The sequence below is a fragment of the Melanaphis sacchari genome, unplaced genomic scaffold (assembly GCF_002803265.2).
Source record: "Melanaphis sacchari strain LSU unplaced genomic scaffold, SCAv2.0 Contig24_pilon_pilon, whole genome shotgun sequence".
Classification (NCBI taxonomy): domain Eukaryota; kingdom Metazoa; phylum Arthropoda; class Insecta; order Hemiptera; family Aphididae; genus Melanaphis; species Melanaphis sacchari.
The window spans coordinates 625,921-647,407 of NW_020271125.1; the positions used below are offsets into that span (position 1 = coordinate 625,921).

At 26.9% G+C, this 21,487-nt stretch overlaps 3 protein-coding genes across 6 annotated transcripts; 2 read left to right on the top strand and 1 right to left on the bottom strand.

The window, feature by feature from the left end:
• Window positions 1–4,441: 4,441 nt before the first annotated feature.
• Window positions 4,442–6,003, top strand: LOC112595015 (PXMP2/4 family protein 3). 2 transcript variants are annotated; one of them, XM_025340085.1, is made up of 6 exons: window positions 4,442–4,614; window positions 4,825–4,957; window positions 5,022–5,117; window positions 5,252–5,414; window positions 5,482–5,601; window positions 5,661–6,003. In XM_025340085.1, exons 2-6 carry the CDS (start codon window positions 4,860–4,862, stop codon window positions 5,760–5,762), a joined length of 579 nt encoding a protein of 192 aa, XP_025195870.1. In that variant the 5' UTR covers window positions 4,442–4,614; window positions 4,825–4,859; the 3' UTR covers window positions 5,763–6,003. The 2 variants fall into 2 exon arrangements, with proteins under 2 accessions (XP_025195870.1, XP_025195871.1); XM_025340086.1 differs by having other exon boundaries at window positions 4,442–4,609.
• Window positions 6,004–7,272: 1,269 nt separating this feature from the next.
• On the top strand, window positions 7,273–8,464 carry LOC112595028 (protein canopy 4). The gene is made up of 5 exons (XM_025340098.1): window positions 7,273–7,578; window positions 7,679–7,799; window positions 7,867–8,001; window positions 8,077–8,161; window positions 8,222–8,464. Exons 1-5 carry the CDS (start codon window positions 7,479–7,481, stop codon window positions 8,396–8,398), a joined length of 618 nt encoding a protein of 205 aa, XP_025195883.1. The 5' UTR covers window positions 7,273–7,478; the 3' UTR covers window positions 8,399–8,464.
• Window positions 8,465–11,663: 3,199 nt separating this feature from the next.
• LOC112594994 (MAGUK p55 subfamily member 7) lies at window positions 11,664–17,374 on the bottom strand. 3 transcript variants are annotated; one of them, XM_025340051.1, is made up of 13 exons: window positions 16,279–17,374; window positions 16,152–16,215; window positions 15,781–16,067; window positions 15,590–15,721; window positions 15,121–15,153; window positions 14,347–14,514; window positions 14,075–14,271; window positions 13,888–14,006; window positions 12,984–13,343; window positions 12,393–12,595; window positions 12,183–12,323; window positions 11,943–12,127; window positions 11,664–11,882 (listed from the first exon to the last, which is right to left on the bottom strand). In XM_025340051.1, exons 2-12 carry the CDS (start codon window positions 16,195–16,197, stop codon window positions 11,951–11,953), a joined length of 1,863 nt encoding a protein of 620 aa, XP_025195836.1. In that variant the 5' UTR covers window positions 16,198–16,215; window positions 16,279–17,374; the 3' UTR covers window positions 11,664–11,882; window positions 11,943–11,950. The 3 variants fall into 3 exon arrangements, with proteins under 3 accessions (XP_025195836.1, XP_025195838.1, XP_025195837.1); XM_025340053.1 differs by having other exon boundaries at window positions 12,984–13,163; window positions 16,279–17,370; XM_025340052.1 differs by lacking the exon at window positions 15,121–15,153 and having other exon boundaries at window positions 16,279–17,373.
• Window positions 17,375–21,487: the final 4,113 nt, after the last annotated feature.

The window sequence follows — 21,487 nt, forward strand, 5'->3', positions numbered from 1 at the left end:
TCATTTGAAGAGTTATTTAAATAAGTTATTTTACAGGTCATAAAAATTTGTACATTAAACACTTATAAAAATTTATTATAATAACATTAATTGTTATTCAATAACAAGAAACACTAGATCTAATTAACTCAATGTCGAACTGACTTCCCTGTTTTTTTCTTGTTGATTTAAATAAAATAAAAGAATATTTAATAAATTTTTAAACAGGATTTAAGTTTTTATTCATACAATTTGTTTATTTTGTTAAAATTCAGTTTTTTTATGCAAATTATCCAATTAATAATTTTTGAATAGATACACAGTGCAATTTGCAAATAATACTAAAACAATAAATAACAATATGAATAATATTAATATTAAGTATTTATATTTTAAAATTATTTAAATTATATTAAGTTGAAATCTTATTAAAACATCAATATTTTACCTTATTTAAGGTATTGTTCAATTTTTTTAGATTATATTTGTTAATTCATCAAAGAGAATTATAAATTACCATACAGATACCATTAATATATGTATAGGTAATAACTAATATGTAATATTAATATAATAATACCTATAAGCATAGTAACTGCATTTGCCATTTAGTCTGTGATTAAAATATTATATAAATAATAGACATGTCTATCTTTTACAGTACCTATAATAATTTAATAAACGAGTAATAACGAAAATATAAAAATAAAAGCTTTTAATCATATTATAGAGGTAAGTACAATAAGTACAGTTGGTGCATTATTATTAATTACTATCATAAATAGAATATAAATCATAATTAAAAATGCATTTAATAAAATCATCAAAAATAAAAATAAAATTAATTTTACCATGAAATATTAACTATACTGTTAGTATAACTGTGTATACTTACTTCTTTAATGTATACAAACAATTTAAAATTAAATAAATAATAATAATAAAAAAAAAAAAAATGAATTTAAAGTTGATTTTTATATTAATATCTTGTATTTTATTTACTACTTCTTTTATATAAATAGTAGGTATTATCATGTTTATAATTATATAATAACCTTTGAGGTTTGTAATGTAACTACTAACCTTGTAATTTGTTTAACCAATTTTACGTACCCTTTATTGCTAAAAGTTTTCCATATTTCAAAGTTTTCTGATTATTTATTATTCTGGAGGTCATAATATAATATTAAATCAAAATGGCAATATTGCCAACCCAAATCATATGAAAATCTTTTAAATTATTTGAAATAATTAATCAAATTTTTGCACATAATAATTATTAAATTCGTAGTATTAAAAATGATTTATTAATTATTAGTAATCTTTGCATATATTGTGATTTACAGTAGATACTTACAAAATATAAAAGGTAGATATATTATGTATTAGTGACAGATTTATTGCATCTTAAAATTTGGACATATAACTAATTACGCATAACACTAAGTAATTAGTTAAAGTAATAAACACTGATCACTAAACATGTATAATTATATGTTTTTTATTATAAAATTAAAACATATAGGTTATTTGTGTTAGTTATTAATACTAAAAAAAAAAATTAATATTTTTAAATTAATAATATAACCTTATTGGAAAAACAATATACAAAGGTGGAAAATAGGGTACTTTAATACATTAGTACATAATTAATATTAGAGTTGTATACACAATATACAAAATGCAAATGTCGAAAAATGATTCACTATTAAAAGGACATTTGAAAAAACTTTAAAATCTATGTAAATTATAAGAATTTAAATTGTATATACTATCAGTAGGCTTAGATAGCTATTCTAGCTAGGAATGCCTTAATTAAATAAAATTAAAAATAAATAAATTATATGCATAATATAGGTATATGAATATAAAAAAGGTGAGCAAGTTTGTACCACTCTGTTGTACATTAATACCGAGTGGGTCACTGTAACGGATTTGTTAAATTTAAATGTTTGGTAAAAATTTCAAATATCTATGATTATTCGTTTTTGAAAAATGATAAAAAAAATTCCAGTTATTCCCAATTAATTTAAAAAATAAATTTTCAATTTTAGATTTCTAAAATACAAACTAGTTCCAAATTACTGTATAAAACCACATTCAAAGTTTAAATCTTAAATAAAATATTTTATATTTTTGGGCACACGTACACCCAAAATACACAAATCATCGTATCATCGTAAAATCAACACATTCATCGCTTCGTTCAAAACGCTCTGAATCTAAAAGTGTGGAGTTAGCCAGTAAGTACGTATAATGCATATAAATATATATTAATAGATAACACTTATATAATATATATAATTATATTTTTATAAGATTTTGTAGTTATGTAATACCTAACAGTGTTACGTATTTAAGAAAGTAAAAGATGTTTGAAGTACCTACTTATCTTCTTTCTTATTTTTTTACAAAATATTTTTAACATAATTTCTACAAAATCAAGCACACTGCACAATTAAATTATAGTTGGGCAGGTAATACATATTAATTAATTACTAATTTCTTTAAATTCGAAGGAATACATTTTTTAATTTTTGTGGCATTATTAAGTTTTGTATTACATAAATATAGTTTAGATAAACATAAATACATAATTACGATTCAACATTTTATTAATTATTTGTATAATATTTTAATTTCCATTTATTAAGCATATTAAATCAAAAACAAAAAACTGATAAACATTTTGCAATTATATAGTTATTGAGTAATTATTAGCATCAAATTCGCATTCATTAAGCTCCTGGATGGATTTATACTATTTTTCATCTTGAAATTCAACCTACTAATGTTTACTCAAGCGTGACTTATGTTTCGACTCACGAAAATTGAATATTTTTTGTTTATGTATAATATTATGATTGCCATTGGTTACAGAAAATAGCAAAATGAAAAACGACAGATAGATACAATTTAACCCAAGTGAAGTCGGATAGTACGTCTATATTTAAGAAAAAAAAAAGTACATCTATTTCTAATACAATATTATTAAGTAATAACAAATTTGTCATTATTCGTCATCTATACTTAAATTTTTATATACTTTTATTTGCTATATTATATATAATTTATAAGTACTTATAAGTATTTATCTGAAGTAGAAATATTTTTCAAGATTTGATATTACTTAGTAGTTAATATAACAACATATTATATATTTTATTAAACCTATATCTAGTGGATATTACATAAATAAAAATAGCTGTTTATTATAATTTATAACCCGTAAAGGCCATAAATATTAAATACCAACTAACCACAGCAATTCTTGCCAATTTTTTGCAAATTACAGTTATTACGATTAATAAATTATAAAAATTAAAGTTCTTATTGATAAATTTAAATTTCAAGTTACATACCTATCTTATTAAATCATTAAACGGGAACGAAACGTTTTTGTAAGGACGCCTCTGTGCAAATTATGCAATTATGACATCTACAAAGAACTATGACTATTTACGTTAGCGATGCTAATAGGTAGTGCATAAGCGTAGATTCTAGACCCACTTACCCAATGGACGTCCATAAAAGGCTTAAATTCTCGAACTGACTATTTTTCGCCACTTTAAAGTTTAAACTCCCATGCTTCTTTTTTACATGATGGCCTGAGCCCGTGGTTCTAGGTTTTACCTGCAGTGTACGTTCTGGAGAGTCCTCTTCACAAACCGTACGGAATTTATACCACTCTGCTGCAAAATCTCTCATCTATTGACCACTTACTTAGCTCTCTCCACATTGTTCTTTGAGTGTTAGGATTTTATCAATGGACCTGTAGATGATCCTGATTTCGTCTCATGCAAAACCCTGGCTTTTTCATTGGTGTTTGATGGAAGATCTTTGATCGCATACCAAGTTATGCGAACCCATATCGGCCATATCCTAAGTAATCATTTGAAATATGCGCGGAGAGCTATTCTCTACTAATTTAATATCCATCGGTAGGGACAAATTATATACAATATACAGTTGATTTAAAAAATATATTATAAAATATAAAATAATACTAAATAATATAAATAAATACTTTTAGCCGTGATAATGAAAATCTATGTACACTAATACACTATATTATTTTATTTTATTTTTTTAATATTGTATTAGTACATTTTTTATACTTAATAGCCCATAGGCTATTATAGTTAGCTGATTGACGAGGGCCAGAGACCAGAGTTACAACTTACTGATCTACGTATTACTTAGATGTTAATAACGTATTGTTCATTTCGAGCATAATACCGTCTAAAGTTAATTCTATAAAATTATAGAATTAATAATATAATCATCGTAATAAATAATATGATACTATGATTCTTTGACACTTTCGTCATGTAACACGTCTTGTACGATTGAATACAAATTTACAAGCAGTCAAGCAGTGCTTGTTGGTGGGGAATTACTACTTGGTATCAGTAGGACCAGTTGTAGGTATTTTAAAGAATGATACACGCCGCACAATCTAGCATTCAGCAAATATTCGTAAACAACAATGATTACATGACCCAGAAATTATGAGGTAGATAAACGATAGGTGATATTTTGATAGGACATGCCGGATGACACGTTCGAAAGTAAAAATGTTTGAACACTAAAGATTTCACACTCACTTGTAGAATTTGGCATCTATCAAGTAAGGTATTCTATTACACATCGTTGTTGTTATTATTATTATTTTTTTATTGTTATTATATATTTCGTGTATGTTATTGTGTAGAGTATTAGGTACTTGAAAAAAGCATAAGAACTTTTTACAAACATTTTATAAATAACCAACTATACTTATTTAAATGTAACTAATTCGAATAAAAACAACCACATTTTTAACAAATTTGTGTATTTTTATAGATTATATTATAAGAGTAATTGGTATATTTTTCAAAATGGCCCTTTCAAAACCAGCCGAATTTTTACAAAGTTTAGTAATGACCTATTTGGAACGCTTGAATTCAAGACCTATTCAAACAAAGTCAATTACCAGGTATTATTTTTTATTAGAAAAATACAATATTTTTTTTTTAAATGTTTTTTTTAAATTTTTTTAGTTGTATTATTGCATCACTTGGAAATGTTACTTTACAGAACATTGCTGGAGCTAAGATGATTGACCAGGATAGTGTTGTGGCTTTTGGATTATTTGGGTAATTACTATTTAAAAAATCAGATTATTATGTACATTTTTACTCTTATTATTTATTATTAAAATTAGTATGTTATTTTTAACTGAATAACTAGAATATTACAGTAAAGGTAATATATTTTTTATTTTTTGCAGTCTCTTATTTGGTGGACCAGTACCACATTTTTTCTATGAGTCTTTAGAAAGCACATTTCCTGAAAATTCATCAAAAATGGTTTTTTTAAAGTTTGGTATCGAACGTTTATTATTTACACCATTTTATCAGTTTCTTTCTTTATATGTGTTGTCAAGATTTGAGGTACGAAATTAATATTTTATATAACAACTACTAAATACAAAAAAATAATAATAATTAATTATCATAGGGAAAATCACATGAAGATACAATGAAGCAAATATATGCGATTTACTGGCCTATATTAAAAGCAAATTGGCAGATTGTTTCATTAATACAGTTCTTTAATCTAAAATTTGTACCTCCAATGGTAAATAGTTATTTCATATTTTATTTATTGATTTTAATTAATTCTGTTTTTTATTTTAGTTACGAGTGTTGTTCCATAACATGGTTGGTTTCTTTTGGACTATGTTTTTAACATATAAAAAACGCACAGATGATTTTAGACGTGCAAATACTGTTAAATAATTAAGTTTGAAAATTATAAAATTAATAATATGCTTATATTTTTTTACTATAAATTAATTTATCATGTTGTTTTATATTATATATTTATAGTTATACTAAATTTAAACTTGGGAAATGCTCAAATTGGTGGGTGTTAAATTAAGACTAGAGATCAATGTTTTTGGGTTCAACTTTGTATTACATAGTTTATATTTTTGTACTTGTCGAAAAAAAGTAATTAAAGATTGTTTTTAAATGTTAATTATTAAAAAAATTTTATTGAACTTTTTAAAATATATATAGGTAATAATAATATTGGTAGTAGTTAAAATAAATAACATACCAATTTGCAGATAGTTATGGTTTAACATTGTTTACTAAAAAATGTCTGTACTATATTTTATTTTATAATCGAGTACCTACTGTTGATTACAACCAATATAGTTTTCCTTTAAACATTTTTTATGTTATTGGAGTTTTATAGTAAGTCTATGATTACTTTCAGTAATTTATGTGTATTGGTGTGATTAAATTTAGCAAATAAATCTACAGCTGCTAGATTCTGATTGTTCTAGATCGATATTCTTAACTTATATTTCAACATTAAGTATTATGAGATTATTTGGACTTTCATTGCCCATTGAAGTGCATAAATATAACTTATCTTTTGAACAATGAAAAAATCTCCATTTGATGCTGTTATAATCAATAAAGTTTTCACTTATGAAATAATTTTTAATTTTTTAGTATAAATGATAGGTATGAAAATATTTCAGGAGTAAATCTATAGTATCCAAATCAACAGCATATTTTCTGTGATAAATGTTAATATAGAAATTAAAAATACAATTCAGTTTTAAATGTGAATAATGGTATATTTTTTCAGCAGGCTAATGGAGGGGGCTATTAAATAAAGTGTATAATCGAATGAACTGGCTACCCTTCTCCCCCCTTCATTTGCAAAAAAAAAAAAAATATGTCTCTTTCAGAAAGTCAGTAAGTTTTAGTCCTAGTTTAGGAAAAACTATGATATGAAAAATTAACATGAGAAAATTTTTTATCATATACCTTGCTAAAAGTTAAACATATATAAGACTAAATTTAGGAAAGGGGTAGGCCTAGATGCCTCACAAAATTCAGTTCATGAAGGGTCATCTCGACATAGTTTTACAACTTTAAATAAAATTCACCTTAAACCCTATTTTTGTTTACGAGGGCTTCTATTTGATAAGGGCTATGGAACCCCTACAACTACAAATCCGGCGGTGAGTATATATGTATATTGTGTTTATGCATAGATTAAATGGATTTTTGATGAAAAATCAATGTATAGTTTAAGATTTTTCCATTAAAGGTAACTTTGAGTAGCCGTTTAAATAATATTTGGAACCGACTCCAACTCAAAAAATGAATTAAAATATTCATATTATTATAGAAAAATATTGTATTAACTTTTATACTCTGTGATAATAATAAATACAGTACTGATAAGAAAATAAATCCCATTTATCAAAATTTGGATAGATTATAATATTATGTAGTAATGTACTCACTCGCTATTGAACACTCAGTTCAGGTCATTCAGGATATCTTGCGGTAATAGAATCGCCGGGTATTGATAATCATACAATAGATTTTAAAATAATAACATCTTAAGTATTCAGTTTAACTTATTAGTAAATTAAATAAAAATGTTTAGTATTGCGTAATTATGTATTGTTAAGTTAAATCAACAAAATGATTTTGTTAATAAAGTCATTTGTTTTCATACTGCTTATAGCTAAATCATTAAGTACTACATCAGAGGATGGTGTTAAATATGCTAATAAATGTGAAGGTTTGTGGAATATAATATTACGTAATACGTATTATGGGTATTTTGATATTTTAAAATTAGTTTTAGTTATAAAAATTATAAATTTTATGTTATGTTTTAGTTTGTAAAATATTAGCAGAAGAATTAGAGGGTCGTTTACAAGAGACTGGTATGACTAGTGAATATTTAGAGCTTGGTTACTCGATAGATCAGCCAAAAAAGAAAAAAGAGTACAAAAAATCGTGAGTTTCAAAATTTTATTCATATATAATTGGTTTTTATTAAATATATTTATATTCTGTTATTAAGAGAACTGCGTTTAGTCGAATCATTAGATGGTCTTTGTGAAAGAATACTTAAATATAATATTCACAAAGAAAGAACTGATAGTACACGATTTGCTAAAGGAATGAGTCAAACTTTTCAAACATTACATGGCCTTGTGTAAGTTAACCATTATTATTGTGAATTTTATGCACCCTATTAAGTCATAAAGTATAAATATATTTTTTCTGATAGAAATAAAGGTGTTAAAGTTGAGCTTGGAATACCATATGAACTTTGGGACAAACCTTCAGTTGAAATTACAAATATGAAAACTCAGGTAAATTTTTGTTTTAAATGTTAAATGATAAATGTATAACATATTTTATTGTTTTTTAAGTGTGAAGATTTGTTGGAAACTTATGAATCAGATATAGAGCAATGGTATTTTAATGATCAAGTTGAAAGTTTAAGAAATTATCTATGCAAAGATCGTGCATTGATTGATTCTGATCAAAAATGCTTATATGAGGCACCGTCTAAAGGGGATACAAGACAGATAAATCAAGAATTGTAAAAAATTGATAAACTTTTTGAAGTTTGTATATAAAGTTAATATTTCATAAACATTATCATTGAAAATATGTATATAATTTTAAATGCAATAATAGTGTAATTTTAAATGCAATAATAGTGTAATTTTATGACATAAAATTATTTATTTATAACAATGAATTAAGTTAATATAGTAATCAGGTATTTTTTATCTTATTATATTCTTTAAGTTTTTTTAACATAAAACAATAAATGTAATATTTTATTTCTTACGAATATAATAGCAAACATGTCCAAGTATTATTGCTAATTATTATTTCATTTATAAAAATTAAATATATTTTGATAACTGATTTATCCATAAATCATTAATCTATTCTATAAACAATAATAATATCTAATTAATTATTTCAATTAAATATCTTTAATAAATTTTGTGTCTTAAAAATGAAATATTTATTGTATATGATAAAATTAAAACACATTTTATGATTCAGCTATAAGTAATAATTTTTTTAAATGACAAATAAATTTACATTTTTTAAACTTGAGATGGTTAAATAATTTCCTTCCAAGTGCCATACTTAAACTAAGTTTTAATTTGAATTTAGTTTATTTTCATAACAAATAATCATAGAAAGCTTATTCTAGAAATAAAATGTTGATATTGTTTTAATTATACAAGTATTATAACAATATTCTTACTTACATGGCTGTGTGTTATGTATTATGTACATATCTATCTATATCATTTTTTTATTAAAAACTCATTGAAGTTGAATTGTATACTGAACTTAAAACACAATGTTTCTTAGAACTAATATATATCCATCAATAGCGGCTTATGGTTTGAGCAACGAGACAATCATAACACATACTAAAATTAAAGAAAGAAGACAATTAATTTTATACCTATATTAATTAAAAATAATTTTTATAAAAACTGCAATTTTTAACTAATAGTATTTATTTATTTATTTAATTTTTTTGTGTTTTTTAAGATATTAGGAACATATTATATGTAAGATATATGTAAGTGTAGGCGTATAATCATGTGCTTGAAAGTAACTTTAAATTGCAATCTTATATGCTTATTTTGGACAACAGAGAGCGTCGTTCATTAAGTAAAATACTAGAAAGGTAGGTAAATTATTTTTAAAATTAACTGTGTATATGTGCATTGTTTTTGGTCACTATTATTAATAAATATTTTTTAATATATTAATTTATTACTTCCATTTCAATATTTCCATACTGATATAGTAGCATATAGTACAATATAATTTACAAATAATGATTAGAGTTAAGATATTGATGACTTTTGCATTTTTTTTTTTTTGATTCTATACAATGCTATCCTAGCTAAAAATTTGTTTCATGCTCCTTTGATGCACAATATTCTAATTTTACTTTGCATTTTTAGCAATAAATGCATTTTTTTGTTTTTCTAACATCATTTGTCAACATTTTCTAGTCATTTTTTAATTTTTTGTAGTTTTTATTCTATGTGGGGCATTTTTCCTCAAATTTTAGATCAGAGCAAGTGTTAAATCCAAGTTTGAAAACAAATTTAATTTATTTAAAATTTAACTTTGCATTTGGATTTGCTGATTGAGACTTTGAATGTTTTATTATATCTCTAATAAAAATTATTATTTAAAAATAAATTTATTTACTTACTTAATTAGTGTTTTAGATCATTTTTAAAGTTTTTAGGATATTTTGAGTATTTTTTTGGTCATCGACATCCTAACTCTAGTTATGATATACTGTAGGTTTGAAGAAAAAAAAATTAACAAAAAATTTCCCAATTGATTATTTAATGAATGCAAAAAAGCTTGTAACCGACAGAAATGGATTTAAAATGCTCAATATTTATAATAATATTATACCTTTTAATTTAAAAAAAAACAGAACAAGGAACAGAAGTATCAAGAAAACAATTCTTAACTCTTAATTTTAACTTTTGAAATATAAAATAATAATTAACAATAATTTGATTATAATTATTTAACATTTTTAATAAAAAAACCGAAAATACTAATTGTAACTCGAAATTTGGTCGTGTTTATGCAAATCTTAATTTGTTTTAATTATTAAATTATGGTAATCCGTTAAATTGGATATTGACATTATTTTCATAACCACAGACCAAATGATAACAACAGCATCATTTTTCGTTGTAATTTTATTTATATTGCACAATTAAAATTACAAATGGTATTACTACTTGAAAACTAGATAGCGTTGTTATAATCATTTTGTTTTTTAATGTTAATATCTGTTGATGAATGAATGATATATATAAAAAATAATTATTGAAATTTAAAATATATGTATTCACTATTTTGTGATAGACGATAGTACCTAGTTTCATTAATGTGACATTAAATTGTATACTCACTTGAACATAACTTTAAGTACCATTCAATATTTAATGGCAAAAATTAAGAATGTACTATATTTGTATGCTAACTAAATGGCTGTTTTAAAATAAATAAAAAATGTTTAAAATAGTGTTAAGTATTTAAGATTTAAATTAACATTTTATTAAATGTTCAGTTTACATAAAATTCATGTCAATATTCTAAAAACCACTGTATAAACTATTAAAATATTATTTTTTTTTTAAATAGAGAAAAAATAGTTACAATGACACAATTATTCAACAAATGTACCCTAATATTATATTAATGTATTTCATCATAAGATTAAGATAATAAATAATTCATATATTTTAAATTTCACATTAGGCTGTAGAACAGATTTAAAAATTAATTCAATAAAATTTTAAAGTAAATACAAATATTTATTCCATTAGCATATAATGAAATATGAATGAAATACAACAAAAATAACAGCATAATTAAAATGTTATCTATAAATAATATTACCATACTATGTGTATCAAAATTAAATTTCAATAGTTACACAGTATTGGTATATGTCTGGTGTGTTGTGTGTATGATTTTGAATCATGTAAACTAGGTATAGATTATATTTAAGTATTTAACAATAATATAACTTTATTAAAAACAAAATACATTTCCCGAAATTTTGCTTAACGCCTATACTAAAAATAATTAGTATTGATAAAGTTTCAGAAAACATAATTTATAGACCTAACACTTACTAATAAAATCTCAATAAATGTGGGATTTTAAAAATTATTGACTAGAAATGGGTAAAAATATATTAGTTATAATCTAAAATAAATTTCACAACCGTAAATAGCGTATTATTAAGTTATTTAACATTTTTTCTAAAAGCATAAATAAATTATTGTGTGTAAAGAGTTGTATTTTATTTTCAGTACTCTTCTCTAACTTTTATATTATTTTAAAATCTATTAAAATTATACATCTACATCCATTCAAAATTAGAACAAAATGGTTGATTGTTTTGTTTTTTGTTTTCTTTGGTCGAAGTTTGATGTGTTCTATTGGACATTTATAAATACTGTTTTGGTGGCGAGTTAAGAATGATTGACTAGTTTCCACACATAACTAATGAAAAAATTAATTTATTAGCATGTAATAACAATAAAGAACTAAAAATATGCTTACTGTACAAACTACTGTAACCAAGCAGCAGGTGCCCATAATGGTTCAGTTTTTAATTTATGATCTGCTTCTAATAATTGCTCCAGAGCTGACTTGAAATCGTCATTTACTATTACTTCATCAAACCAGTGATCATACAGAAATTCTATTCGCTTGGAACTCCGTAAAATCTCATTGAACTCATCATCCTAAATATGATTTCATATAGTATGTTAATTTTTTATTTTATTAATGTACACTTACTGTAAAACCTCTAGAATTTGTTTCATCAAATGTTGACATTGCAAATGCTGCATTTCTAGTTGATTTTAATATGTCAAATATTGGTGGCTTAATATATACAATGTAAGGTTTTATATCAGGATTGCGTAACATTTTCAATGCCTTTAAAGGATAATTATTTTAGACACTGAAAATAACTATTGTAATAAAAGTACAAATTTTGAATTCTACCTGATAATGTGGATTTATAATACACGTAAGTCCGGAACGTATGATTGATTTAACACTTTCTAAAGATGTACCATAAAGATTGCCTTTGTATTCACCAAATTCTAAAAATTCACCACGAGCTATTTGTTCTTCCATCAATTCTCTTTGAACAAAATTGTATTCTTTACCATTTACTTCTCCGGGCCGAGGAGATCTGGTTGTATCTAAAAAGTTAAAAAAAATAAGGATATTTATTACTTATTTTTCATTGATCTATAATTTTTGATTATATAATATATTTCTATATTACTAATAATTTCTGTAAAAACTAAAATCAAATATATACTTATAAATACAATAAACACAATAAATACATAATAGGTTAACTAAAATAACTATTTTACTTAAAATTTAATCAATATCTTTGTAATAAGATTTATGATAGATAACACAGTTCAGTTTTTTTTCTTCATAAAGTAGCATTCAAGGTATTAAAATAAATATTTAAAATGTATTTTGAAATTTTTATTTGATAAAAATATAAATTTAGGTACTGAATCTAAATTATAAAGAGTTGCTTTAAAATTGTTTATACATTTATTTTCTACTTACGTGGTACGGGTGTGTGATATTTGTCAGGATTTAATTCCATAATGCGTCTCTTTAGTTCATTTCTACCAACTCCAGGTGGTCCAATTAAAACGATGGGTCGAGGATGTTCAGGTCTTGGATACAACTTAACCACTTCTTCATAAGTTGCAATGTCTTCACGGTCATAGTCATCACTTTCAGCTGCGTCATAGATAACCTTTTTAACACGTGTACGTACCGAACATTCGGACGCCATGTCTTCACCGAGATCGTTCAGAGCCGCCAATGACCCACATATTGGGTCCTTGGCTAATGAACGGTCTGGCAAACATGTCATACCGCCCCCACCAATACAACCCCCATTAATGGTATCCAGGACCCCTGTAATCCGCAAACATAGCTATGTGTTAAATCACAATACACAACTTAATAAAAACATGTTAATAAAACAAACAAAAATAAAAGAGTAATGCACACAATAAATTAAAAAAAAAATCTATATTAAATAATATTTTGTTTTTTTTTAAAATAAAAATAAAAAATAATAACAGTAAATGGGTACCTTTTTACAGAATTAAATTTATTAGTGATTATTAAAATTAAACTAAATAAACTACTATTTAAATTTAAATAGTATACTCCTGTGCTTTTAGTGTTATTAATGTAAAATATTCAAACTAACCCCAATCACAACCTATAATTTATAATCAAGTTAAAAATAAATTTAAGATCATTAAAGAATATACATATTAATTTGTAGGTACTTGTAAAATAACATTTTAATTTATTTAGTTAAACTTCAATTGTTTTCATCGATCAGTAATTAATATTACAAACTTAATTTAAAAAAAAAGATATTAATGAAAATATATTAAGTATAATTGTTTAGTTTTAATTAAAAATATTAAATGCACATTTAACTTACATTTCTTTTTTTGATCAGCCATAGACAATCTTTCATGAATTATTTTACGTTCTTGAAGAGCTTTACTTGGTATAAGTCCAGCTCTCATATTACGATCTCCTTCTTTACGGGCTTGCCACCTAGGTTTATAAATTTAAGAAACTTATCAAAAATTTATAATTATTAACAAAAAATTAATAAAAATTACCAATAAGGATCATCCTGACTAACAATATGAAGTATTTCTCCTTTAGTAAAACTTAGGCCAGCTTCTTTGCATGGAATGTAAGGATCAACATCAGTATTAAAATCAAAATGGGCTCGGACTTTCATTTTGCTTTCTCGTGCTCCATTTTTTGGGTCTGCCGGAATTAATTTGAAAGTTATTGTCCCTTCAGAATGTTGCTATAAGTAAATCAAAACTATTATTTCTTACTTATCTAATTTATTAAATAATTTAGATAATTAGTTTTTATATACTAGTATTTGGAGTACATCTGCAGGTGACTTTCCTTCAACATTTATTCCATTAACTTCACAAACTTCATCACCAACATTAATTAAACCAGATCTATCTGCAGCACCACCATGCATGACCCTTGCTATAATGATTTTTCCATTTTCTTCATCAGTTTTTATTGTGGCACCCTGCAATTTTCACCAATTATTGTAATCACTTTACAATTTCAAGTATTCACTGGGATTTTTTTTTTATTATTTTTATCGATTAAAAATAATAGTTACTTTTATAATTTATAATACAATGATTAAATATGTAAATTATGATTTATTTTCAAGCTTTACTAATATGTGCTCCATATATATCTCTCATACTTCTTACTTAATGTTTTTTTCTGTCATTTCTAAATTTTAATATACATTACTTTAATAACTTCATTTAAGAAACATCTCTTTTTAACGATGTTAGATTGTAATGTTATTGGAGGACATTTAGAGATATTCAGTATTTAATATTGGCTTATTGGCAATAGTTTTTAAAACATCAGTATTAGTACTGAGTAATACAAAAACTAGGCCGTGAAAAATTAGAACACTAATGTAAAACCTTGTTCACTTAATTAATGACACGCATTAATTAAATGCAGTACGTCTATAAATAATATAATGCAATATTAAGACACATATTTCAACCATAGAATTGTCTGTACAATTGTGCAGCAAGTTTAAAAACTAATAATGGTTTCATAACATTTTAGGCAAATGTACACCTGATAAACCTATTGCCCTACTTACCACAATTGGTTCAGCTGAATCAGGTTCCCCATCCTTGTGAAATGCAAAACAGTTAATACAAAAAACAACAGATTAACCATTAAGAAGTTATGGTTGTGAATTGTTAAAAAATAAAATGCAAACAGCAAAAAAAGAAAAAAATGTATTAGGTACATAAAAATATATATAAAAAATACAAACACAAAAAACAAAACAAAAAGTGGACTAGAATAAAATCATGATCATACCATTTTTTAAATAAAAAGCTACAAGCAAGTGTCATAAATGCAATTTGTGGAAAATGTAATTTAGGAGCCAAGTTCCTAATTTTTATACTTTAATTTATTGATGATAACAAATTGCAATTATAGCAAATGCTACCAGGTAATGAAGAAACAAGCATTTAAATATAGATAAAAAAAAAACAATATTATATACAGCCATATAGGAAACATGATCATGCTTAGAACATTTCACTACATATCAGTACCAATGGTTCAGTGCTTTTAACCAATTGTACAATCTTGATTGTCTCTTCGTCCTCATCCATCTCCTGAGGAATGTCTGGCAGTCGGGGCAGGTAATCTTTTTGAGCTACTGCATCATGGGCACACAGAAGTCCCTAAAGTATTCATCATAAAATTATTGTTAAATACAATTCTGTCATTTCTTTACACATACTTGTATATGAGGGTTTTGTAATAGTTGAAAAAGTTGTCTGGATGTATCGCTGAGTGAAATCCTAGGTAATATTACTTCCATGACGTCCAATGTAGTTTGCATAGAACTTGACAATACGGGAGAGCATCTTCGATCGTCACGAACTCGGTCAACAATGGTGTTATAGACTTTGAACAGAGCGTGCAATTCTTTACTTTGCAATAAGTTAGACAAAAAGTCCAGTTCTTCTTTGGATGCAGATATGGCATCTCGTGATCCTACCAACGACTCCAATAGGCCAGCCAAAGCTAAACAAGAAATTAGCACAATCATGGGTCAGTACATCGACATTGTTTAGAGGTTTAATTGTAAGATTTTTTTGCCGTTCTTACCAGGATCGAATGCCCCACCGCCGTTCTGTTCCATTGCAACACTCATGTCTTTTTAACAGTAAACCTGTAACAAAACAACATCAGGAGGCGGCCCGATGGTAAATCATTTATTATCATATAATCTTACTTGCACAACGACGGGCATAGCACCATCTGCAACAGATAAACGCCCGTCCACGACAAAAATCGTTGACATCACCGTGTCAGCGTGCGATTCATACACACTAATCACTACAGCGCTGCGCAATGACGTGCACACGGCGATCGCATTTAACGGTAGTTTGGTGTGAAGTATTAATTTTACACAGTATTATAAAAAAAAAAAAAAGAAAAAGAAAAGGGGGCAGTAGTGAGTAGGCACAATTGTCAGTTACCCACTACAGTAATAGAGTTTCGCTTCCATATAATATTGTGTATTTTGTCTATTTTTTTCTTTTATTTTATTTTTTCCCGCAGTACTGGCTGGCGCGCGCAATCCGATTCTGGGTCAGCTGAAACCGCCGCAGTGCCGCCAACGCAGGGCGCCTCCCTTTCCCTCCTACACGTCCACTTTCTGCACGGCGCTCCGCCGACGATAAGGCCCCTCGTGGGGCGAATCCCGCCCGACCGCTGGCGAATCCACGATTTTAATTATAATTATTGATTGTTAAACTATTTTCATCAGCTACTGCTGAATGTACGGCGATTTGCGGCCGTTTGGCGCGTATCCGATCCCGACCGATCCGTCGGACCGTCGGGACGACTAAGCGTTAAAAAATCCCGATCGCCACCGAAATTCCAACCGTGTCCAACCCCGATCCCGTAGTCCCGTTTCGCGCAGGTTTTCGCACCGGTTCCGACGACAAGGAATTTTTAGATCATAATTTTTTTCCTTTTTTTTTTATCTTAACGTTTAGGTTTTCATTCGTTATTATTATTATTATTTTCATTTCAATTGTCGTCCGATCTGTTCAAATTAGCGCGAACGGGTGGTTGTTGTTTTTTTTTTTTTTTTTTCTGACGATCCCCAAAAACTTCACGAATTCCCAAAGTGGCCCTCCCCGACAATGTCAATCGACGATCGATGTTTCCCGTGAGGTAAAATATTATTGTAGACGTGCAGGTTTATTTTAATTTCTCATTGCTCTCCTCCCGTTCCGTTTTTCAGACGCACCGATCGCTAGTTTTACGGCGGTTCACGTCGTTCACGACATTCGGTCCGCGCGTGTAAGTCGACTAAACGCGGTCGTACACCGTCTGCGCGCGTGTGGCGTGTCGGTAACCGTGGCCGACCCAGCGCCGCGCGGTTTATGAATAGATGGAAGCACGCCAAGCACGGCCCGTCGCTCCGCGGCCGTACTGCGCGCCGTGTACGGCGTGTCTGTGGGACCGCGACGGCTCCGTGCTGCGTCGTTTGTTGTCGCCACAATCCACGCACCGACCTCCGTTATTCGATTTCGGTTTTCCGGACGTCAGCGCCGCGACAGACGTCACCGTTCGACGTCATCGCGATGGAAACGAGCTCGAAATAACGCCGCGCGCATCCGCCGTATTGCGGATCCGATCGACGCCGTAGTCGCGAGTCGCGAAATTAATAATAAATAATAACGTGCGGTGTCGGACTATGAATAAAAATTCGGCCCGGGAAAACTATTTTATCGGTCATCAAATTTGTATCGTCCTTGATAATATGTCATGTATAGTGATTTTTTTTTTTTTTTTTTTGGTAGGTACAACATTTATACCCCAATATCATTTGTTCTATAAATGAAATGCGTGCTTGTTTTGAAGCTTTAAATAACTGAGGACAGCATCGCCCAAATTAGTAACAACTAATAAGTAATACCTAAATAAAACAACTCATATTTTGCACACATGATATTAAATGTAAAAAAAAAATAAAAAAAATATCATAGTTTTTTTTTGTCTATCTAGTAGGTAAGCAATTTTTGTTTTTAAAAACGTCATAAATGTGTCAGACATCAATATTGTTTAATTTATTTTTCTCTATAGCTCTAAATCGGAAATGCCTCTAATTATTAACCTTATCATAAATAACATCCCGCTGACCATTATCAGCTCCAACCTATAGGGGAAAGTCTAGTTTTAGATGTCCTCCCGGCGTAATTCGCCATTGATAATATGCGTACCTATTTATAATAATATATTATAGCCGTCGCCAAGTTAATAATAATAAATTATGATACCTATATTGGCCGTCGTCAATTTAGTTTACAACTTACAGTTTGTTGGGCGTACAATTTCGATTTTCGATTAGGTCATTAGGTGCGCCATCGCAAAAGTTCTCATCGATTGCTTCGAATGGTTGTGGAAATACTTTATGTCAGTAAAATAAAGCCAAAAATGATAAAACATAGGCGGTATATAGCATAAAAATAAGGGATAAATAAACGTACTTAATACTCGTATCATTACGATATTATAATTATTATTAGTGTGTATATAGATGTAGATACACGCATATGTATCCAGAAATAATTTGGTAGGGAGTAGAGGGGCAAATTTCGCTCCATGATTCTCTTGTGAACGTCACTGTACGTACGTGATACATACATAATAAAGACAAAATTAGATTAAAATTAATTTATAGACAATGGTATCTGATTGATAAAATCGAGCGGAGTAAAATAGCATTGATTTAATTAATGAAATGGGAGTATGAATCATAGGGCCTTAGATGGGGAGATTACCCTTCGCTTTTATTCACCAAATTAATGTACATAAAAAGCAATAATAAATACTCACAAATCATAATATTAGTAATTACTATAAATGTTAAAAAAAAAAATGTATTATGGATCTGTATTTATCATCATAATAAACTAATATAGCCAATATAGGTATGCGATGTTTTTAACATGAAATAAAAACAGGCGTGGATATTATGAATAAGAAGTGTAACACTATACATTTGAGTTTAAGACGTTTAGGTATTAATAAGTTTGTTTTTGTGTATAAAAAAAATAAATGCCACAATTATTTAAAGTTAACTTATTGTGAATTTTTTATTATAAACTGTATTGGCAGAGTTTCTCTAAACGTGTGTGATGTGTATAGATAATAAATGATCTGTAATTAAAAATGATGTAATATGCCTCTGAGATTATCTTCTATTATTCTATTATCATAGTCTAAACAAAATTTTTGAGTTTAGTATTTCAATGTTTGTAAATTTTTTTTGATGGTGATTCAATCACTGAAACATATTGTTATATTTTCAATATTTTCATCCTTTTTTAACGTACCTATTTATAATCTTCTCTATTGACGGGTGCTATGTGGAATTTAACATTTGGTGAAACAACTGTGAATTTTTCTACGAAGTGATTAGTTTTATATTTTCGTAGGAAAATTAAGTTCTCTTCTCTATTTTTCAGTAAATACTATTAATCCAATTTCCTTTAAAATAATCTATTAATGGCAAAATAAGGTCTCTGATTGGCGTTACTAGGTTATAATTTTAACACAATAATGGGTTTAAAAATTAGTAGTTAATTCATAATAATTTGTAACTACAAAATTACCCTACACAAGTATAACCACCCAAAAGCAATTTTGTATTAACGGGAAAATGTAATAAAAATCAATTAATTTTAATAAAAATAAAAATTAAAATTAAATCATTAACGACAAAAAATAAATTTTATCAGTATTGTAGAAAAATACATTTTTTTTTGTGGTAAATATAGGATCCATCATCCGTAAATATAAAGTTGTTTTTTTTATTGTTATACTTGAAACCATATTTGTATTGAAATTAAAATTGAATGGTGTCTAGGATAGTGAACTACTAAAATGCGTAATAAAATGAAGACCAGTAAATCACATGATTCAACATGAAATTCTGTATGACCTTATACAAATCGTTGTACCATGAATAGTGTCGCGCTATCAATGGATTGCTATTAATTTTCCACTGTCCATTGTCCATTGATGTGCATCCATCTATAACTGGTAATGTGTTATTATTGAATATTGATTACCAACTTATTAGTAATTATTAATTACTAGGATCTGGATAAAAATTCCATAAAAACTATCAATAAATATTCTGACAAATAACCTAATTATTTCAATGCAATAAGCTCGTTTAGGCATGCAATACATACGTGATAGGGAATTAACTTTCGTCATTTTTTAATACTAATTTGTATTAACTAAACTATAACAATAGTACAAAATTAAAATACCAAACGTTAGGCATACGAGTATATAATGATGAAACAGTACACAAATAAAAGCGATCGCGATGGATCTCTAACTAATTACTAATTAGTTATTTGTTTGAATTCCGGCCTTACACCAACCTGATTACGCTGGATTGACAGACGTTATCGTATTCATGTATAAAAAACGACTGACATTTAGTGTAAATGAAAAATACTTCAAAACTATCAGAGCAAGTGTTAAGAAACAAATATTTCTTAGTATTATAATATTTTGAATCCTTAATTTACACTAAAAGTTTGTACAAATAACGTTTTAATACATACATACATTAAAAATTAATAAAATTACATAAAAATGTTCTAAAATAGAAAAACATCAAAAAAAGCAAAATAATAGTTTCATGTATGAAGTGTACATTTTATATTTCTTGAAGAGCGTAGGTCTAGATCTAGAATATCCAAAAAATAATGCATTTAACATTAAAATCCGGACTCTGTAGTTATTACATTTAGTATAAATAAAAAATTTGTTCAAAGATCAATACATAAACGAATTGAAGAAAGAATAGAAATTAAACCAGATGATATAAATATTACGATGATACATGTACTACACATTATATTATGTCTCCATAAATAATGCTATTATAAAAGAATTCATAGTTAAGTATAAATGCGCTGAATGTTGTAGGTGTAGACGTATGATTATATTAATTATAGGTATAGGTTAATCGGGATAAATTTAATCTTCATTAAATAGAAAAAATAAGAATTTATTATTGAATCTATTTTATGGAAAGAGTGGGTCATATATACAGTACACACTTTATTTATCGAGAAAAACTATTTAATTATCCTTGATAATCACTCAAAATTTAATGTTGACATAATTAATTATATTATTACAATGCTCTGGAGCATTGTATACCTCTGTTATAGAGTATAGACTATAGGATAGGTTATTCAACTGTTTGTCTTCGATGATTGGTTATATAAACTACCTAAAAAAATTGTTAATAATATCAAAAAACATTTTTTTGAACAATAAAAATAAATACATTTACTTATAATTTTATATTGATTCTTTGTCTTCAATCATTTTCTTTTTGTTAAGAAAACGACTGATGCTATTGGACTTAAATATTAGTCGGGTAGAATAACTTTGAC